The sequence below is a fragment of the Eucyclogobius newberryi genome, unplaced genomic scaffold, assembly GCF_026437365.1.
Source record: "Eucyclogobius newberryi isolate DKJ021-1_F unplaced genomic scaffold, fEucNew1.0.hap1 SCAF_8, whole genome shotgun sequence".
NCBI classification, from domain to species: Eukaryota; Metazoa; Chordata; class Actinopteri; order Gobiiformes; family Gobiidae; genus Eucyclogobius; species Eucyclogobius newberryi.
The window spans coordinates 18,476,935-18,482,934 of NW_027316500.1; the positions used below are offsets into that span (position 1 = coordinate 18,476,935).

At 44.4% G+C, this 6,000-nt stretch overlaps 1 protein-coding gene across 1 annotated transcript in view; it reads left to right on the top strand.

Moving 5' to 3' along the window:
- The window catches only part of sdccag8 (SHH signaling and ciliogenesis regulator sdccag8), a 34,766-nt gene that overhangs the window by 21,795 nt on the left and 6,971 nt on the right, over positions 1–6,000 (top strand). Inside the window, exon 16 of the mRNA XM_072436370.1 lies at positions 886–1,017. Coding sequence (XP_072292471.1) covers positions 886–1,017 — 132 coding nt within the window. The remainder of the gene's footprint in view (positions 1–885; positions 1,018–6,000) is intronic.

Consider the following 6,000-nt stretch of genomic DNA (forward strand, 5'->3'; position numbering starts at 1 on the left):
TTGTATAGTATTAAGATATATCATTTCATTATTTATTGTACTAATTTTATGAAGTGTCACTCCAGGACAGATCTTCACCCAGATGTGCTTAAAAACTCATCTATGCATTAGTTCAGCTGCTGGTCTTTTGTTACAGCCTCATCTCACTCAGCTCTTGGAGGCAGTGTTGACACACTACACACTGACCTGTTTTCTTGTTAACCTGATGCTACAGTGGTCACAGCAGGCCGGCCCAGCTCCATCTGCGCTGCTTGTGTCTCTGTGTGTGTTGTGTGTGATTGTGTGATTGCATGTTGTATTTTTCTGTGTGTCTTTAGCTGCACATTAGTCACATGACACTGGCCTTCAGTGCTCCACAGCCACAGGCTGCATCGTATTGGTATATGGTTCTACATTAATGACATATCTTACATGTGTACTGTACGTCTGCTCTGTGTGCTTCCTCCCCCTCGCCGACACAAATCAACTGTACATATTTGTGGAGAGGTTTAGACTCACTCTGGTCTTGGTGTGTTTTGTGCCTTGGGCTGTTTGAGCTCCTGGAGTCTAAGCCCACTGTAGCGGTGAAAGTCCTGCTGGACAGCCTCAGCTCGGCTAAGTGAGGTTACACTCCACAGTTGCTGCAAAAGTAACTCAGAAAAGTAAAACAAAGTTTCTGCAGCAGTTTGTGCCACTTTTGGATGGTGGGTAATTAAATGAATGATGAAACTTTAAATTACATCATAGTATTGTACTGCCTCCCTTAATCATCTGTTATTTCACTAACTTTAAATGAAACTTTTTTCTTTTCTTCTTTTTTCTCTTACACTTTCCTGTCTTTACTATCACTCTATATTAGGATAAATATAAGTTTATAAACTTGGTCTTGTTCTTGATCTGTGTCAGGCGTGAAGTGGAGCAGTTGTCTCTGGAGAGGCAGCACCTCGCGGACACAGTGAAGAGTCTGAGGAGGCGCTGTGTGGACCTGGAGCAGCAGTGTGTGCAGCACGGCCGCATGCACCAACGCATGAAGGACAGGTACACCCGCTTCAGACTGAGACAGTACTCATGGTAGTGACGTAGTTATGCAAATATCGGTAATAGTTATAGATGGAGTGGCCGTTATGACTACTAGATCACAATTAGGATTTGATCACGATTCATGCAGTTACTATCTTTTTCAAAGCCACCTGCTTCTTCAGAGTGTTTGCGCAGCACTGTGATTGGTTAAACCCACCTGTCACTGTCTACAAAATAGCTGATTGGCTGAGCTTATGATCAGATTTTTTATTGCCATATCACCCAGCCCTATTACCAACCCTAGTGCTAGTAATACCTTTAAAAAAAAAGTCAAATTGGACAATACATAATCTATTACCTGATTTTGTGTGCTCCAAATACGGCTTATATTTCTTGAGTGTTTTTTCCTTCATGTGTTTGTTGCTAAAAAACATTCAATACTAGATTATTCCATAAATCCACTGAAGTGGAAGTTGCTGCTTACCTTTTCGACTCCCATGTGAACACATTTCTACTGGGCGTATGCTACACTATCTGTACGTGCGGCGCTGGGTGTGGCTGGCGTTCAGCCCGGCACTTCGCAGTGGGCGCAGTTGTGTGGGAGTTGTTGCCCCGCTCGGCAGGATCACTACCCCAGCGCCCCCCCGCTGCCTACTCAGACACACCACCACACTATTCTCCCTAGTTCTGTCACTGACACTACATATTGTCTACCACCCACCGGCGTTAACCTGTCGACTGCTTCCACGTTGCCAAAAACAAAGTTTACCGAGTCACAGCTGCCTCCTGGTTGCGTTTCGTGGATGGGAAAAAAAAACGTCAGAGTTGTCATAAAGTGTGAAGTATGAATATTCTGGACATTTATGCACATATGTTATGGTGGCATTTTTATAAGTGTGTATGTGTATGGCTCGCTATTGCATGTTCTCGAGAGGGTTTAGAGCAGGAGTCTGACTGCCAAAAGTGGATTGGCTGGGAAGTTGGCACCTAACTACTCTCGTCTCCCAACTGAACCACGATAATCACTCTTGGCATTTAGTGAGTTTTATTTTCTGCTTTGACACTTACTGGGTTGATGAATCCTCCTGATATTGTGAGTCTCCTGAGCTTAGTTCTGGTGCAGGTCAATTTTAGACCATTGCTTGTCCTGTACATCATTGTTCTGGTGCATTTGTCGACATTATCTCTAATGAATAGCTGCATTTGTACAGTTTATTAGCTCTTAACAGTTTCTGCTGTTTATCTGGAAGTTATTGTACATATGGTATTTTGCTCTTTGATAATTGAAAATGGAGTATACGTTATGTGGTTAGTTGTGTGCCCCGTTCTCTGGGTGGGCGCCCTGCCGTGCTGCTTGGGGGTTAAGGTGTATGTGCTAACAAGCTGGTGCAAGTGGGTTCAATATCCAGTGCCCCGCCCCTCCCCACAGCCTCTCCATCGGCCTGCAATCTGTGCTGCGAAGAGCGGCAACAGCGCACCACGCACAAAACATTTGGAAAATCAGCTTGATTTATTTTTACATGGGCAAGCTGATTGCCAAACTACACAGGGGTTTTTAGCACACAATGTTTTTCTGCACCAATTATTTATTTATTTTACTATTTCAGCATCACTTTTTGTTTTTTCCCCCTTTGCCTTCCAGCCAAGAAGAGTTTGAATGGAACGAAAGCTAGCGTCTGACTTGAATAAACTGCATTTTTTAGTATTATTTCAAACTCAATTAAAAGTATAGATTTTTACATAGCAACTTGTCCTTTTAGTTTCCTAATTTTTGTGCATGTAGTCACAAACAGTCATATTCTTATCTTTGTTTCATTATTGAGATAATGTATGTAGAAGAATAAAGAGTAGTCTTTTAATGCATTTTAGAGGAGAGATTTCCTCAAGAAAAAACATTGTCCTCATGTTATTTCAGTCTCACCACTGAGAGTGAGAAGTCTGTTCCAGTTTGTTGCATATCATAGCAAACTTATTTTCTTTTGCCAGTTATTGTATTTGAATTATCGGTAGAATTACTGTTCTTCCATAGGTACGTGAGCATATTTCAGATGCAGTACTACCACTTAGTAGTTCTGGTTATGTGGATTACACTTGTGTGTGGTGATCTTTACTTCAGATAGTCAATTGTGTTGTCTTTCTCAGCACCATATCTCTTTAATTTTATGCATGTGGACTTTTGAAACTTTTCTCCGCTCTCCTCCACGGTTTCCTTCCTTTTCAATCTGTAGCAAACCGCACACAACCTTGTCACCCCACAGCTGCTGTCAGGCTGTTTCACCAATTATCACTGTGCTTGTACACACTTAGGTCATATACACTCACCCGTGTCACACACACAGTGACAGACCCAGTCACCACCACCACCACCACAGTGCTGTTTGCGAAGCGAGCGCAGCCTTAAAGGAGAGCACAGCATATACGCAGATGTGCTGCAGATCCACAGGCTTCGCAGGGCCATATGGGCTCCACGAAGAAAGATGGTGCGTGCGTCTGGAGGAGCGCTGCGCGGGGAGGAGGGCTGGAGGACGATGGAGGGCCATGTGTGGTATGAGCTGTGCAAGCAGTTGTTGAAGTATGTGAGCCATGGATGTGTGCGTGCCCGTGCACCAGAGGCTCCAGGAGATTGGTTAATGGAACAAATGGTCGCAGCGGGCCAGTGAAGAAGAACAGGCTTGCTGCTACCGCAGGCGGACGGAGCACCCCGGGCGAGGGCTGCTTCATCTGGGCCCCTGCCACCCACACTCCCCCACACCCCTCTCCCAAACACGCAGTGTGCTGCCATGCCCCACAAGCAAAAGGACGCTCCTCTCTAAACTTTTCATTTGCAAATGAAGTTGGCAGGGATTGGTAAAAGGAGAAGTACGCTTTTATTTGCCTCATCTGTGTGCACACACTCTGAGACATGAGGCTGATGAGAGACTGAAGGATCAAATGAACACAGGCATAGGCCAGTGCAGTAGACACGCTGCCTTTATCCTCTCTACTATAATGGACCTCACAATGAAACACTACTCATTTGCATTTTAAAGATCCAGTAATACTGAAAAACCCACACAATCACATGTTTTGCATTCTCTTTTTAATCATCAATGTTCTTTTTTTCCTCTAAACTTTTTGCTTGTACCTAACACATTATTACACACACACGCACATGCACACGCACACAGTTATAACTATTTGATGATGTATAGAGCCACACAATAAAATGTCCTAGGCCTCCCCAGCTTTTGCATGTCAAAGCCCCCTCTGCTCCTCTGTCATCTAAAATGGTTCCCTCTGGGTGGCGCTAAAGTCCTCCTCTCCTGATCTGTTCTTGAGGTCTGTCTCAGTGTTGCCCAGCTGGCTTCTGTAGCCGGGAGCAAGCGTAGGGCAGCCTGCTGAAAAAGCATTGTCAAACGGTGGCTTTACAGCTCTATCACTCACACACAAACGCGCTCAGACGCACACATTTCAGCTCAGATGTCGCTGTAGCCAGCGGCTCACAAGCTGGAGCGTTAACTGTGCAAAGCTTCACATCTCCAGCCCCAGTCAGCGACACGCGCTAACACAACTTCATAAAAGTACAAGTAGAAAAGCAGAAACACCTGCCCCTGCTTCAGAAGTAACTACACAAGGAGTAAACTCTTTTTAATGCCATGAAAGCAGCCCTCAAACAGAGCATTTAAAAAGGAGAGCCTCACGGCAGCACTTTGACACTGACTAAATGATAACGCTGCCTTCAGCACCGCACAAACCTGTGTAAATGTGGCCTCGGAATAAAAGCAGCGACGTCTGCACAGGTTTACAGCTGCTGCAGGCTTCACTCTTAACCCCATCTGTGTTCAAATGTACAAGTGTCATTCAGTCTAAATGTACTGCAATCTGTGCAAAGAGAAAGTGCTAAACACACAACTTTACCTTATTTCAACTATATTTTTTTATGAAAAACATCTTATTATTAACCAATTTACTTTAAGGGCAAGAAATTCAGAAGTTTCTAGGCCTAGTAAAAAATTGCACTACTATACCCACAATTAATTATTTTTCACTTACATGGCAAAAATTAAAACTTAAGGTACAGTAAATCAATTTAATCTTACCAGCCATATAATGCAGTACCTCAAATAAATATAATTTGCAGTATACTTTTATTATTTATATGTCAAATAACGCAAAGTAAACTGATGTTCCACATGTTTTCTCATGTATTAAATGTGTGCATATAAAACCAGTCAAAAGCATAGAAAGGCCTCAATTCTTCTTAAAAGCCCACCTCTTATGTCTGCTCTGATCTCACAGTAAATCAAACATTGAAGGAACGCATGTGAAGCGCCCTGATCAAAATCAACAGTGTTCCCATGTCAAACGATGTGTGATAGCAAGAGCAACAACTGGCATGACAGGTTGGCGGCGCAGCAGAGGGGGCACTGCCGTGGGGCACGCGCACAAACACACGCTCTCCAGTGCAGTGGTTGCCAGCCAAGTTCTCTCTGGAGCTCAGGGCGGCCACGGTGGCAGCAGCGGGCCTAGGTTTGGGCAAAAAATCTGCTTTGGTGAGCGTGTGTACGTTTGTTTGTGTGTGTGCGTGGCAGCTGTAGTCACGAAGCCTCCGGCCGTGTTGTTGTAACCAGGCGGGCCGGGGCCGTGTGCCTGCACCCCTCGCCCCCGGCCCCCGGCCCCCTCCCTCCCCCGCCGCACTCCCCTCCACAAACAGGTTTAAAGCGTCAGGACGGGCCCCTGGGGTTGGGCGAAGGGGAAAGCGGCATTGATGAGGGGCCACGCACTTAAATAAGGATCATGTCAAGGGCCAAGATGACTGATTGACTTGAACTAGAGGAATTAGATCAAAACATGAATAACTCTCCAAAGTGGTCGATTGCTTTTTGCATTTCATACATTTAAATACATTTCAATTTGTTTTCTCATTGATCACTACCGCACTTTCCATTCCATTTTTTCACTCCTTTTTTACATTACAATATTGAATTAACATAATATTTATTTAATTGATAGACCTCAAGG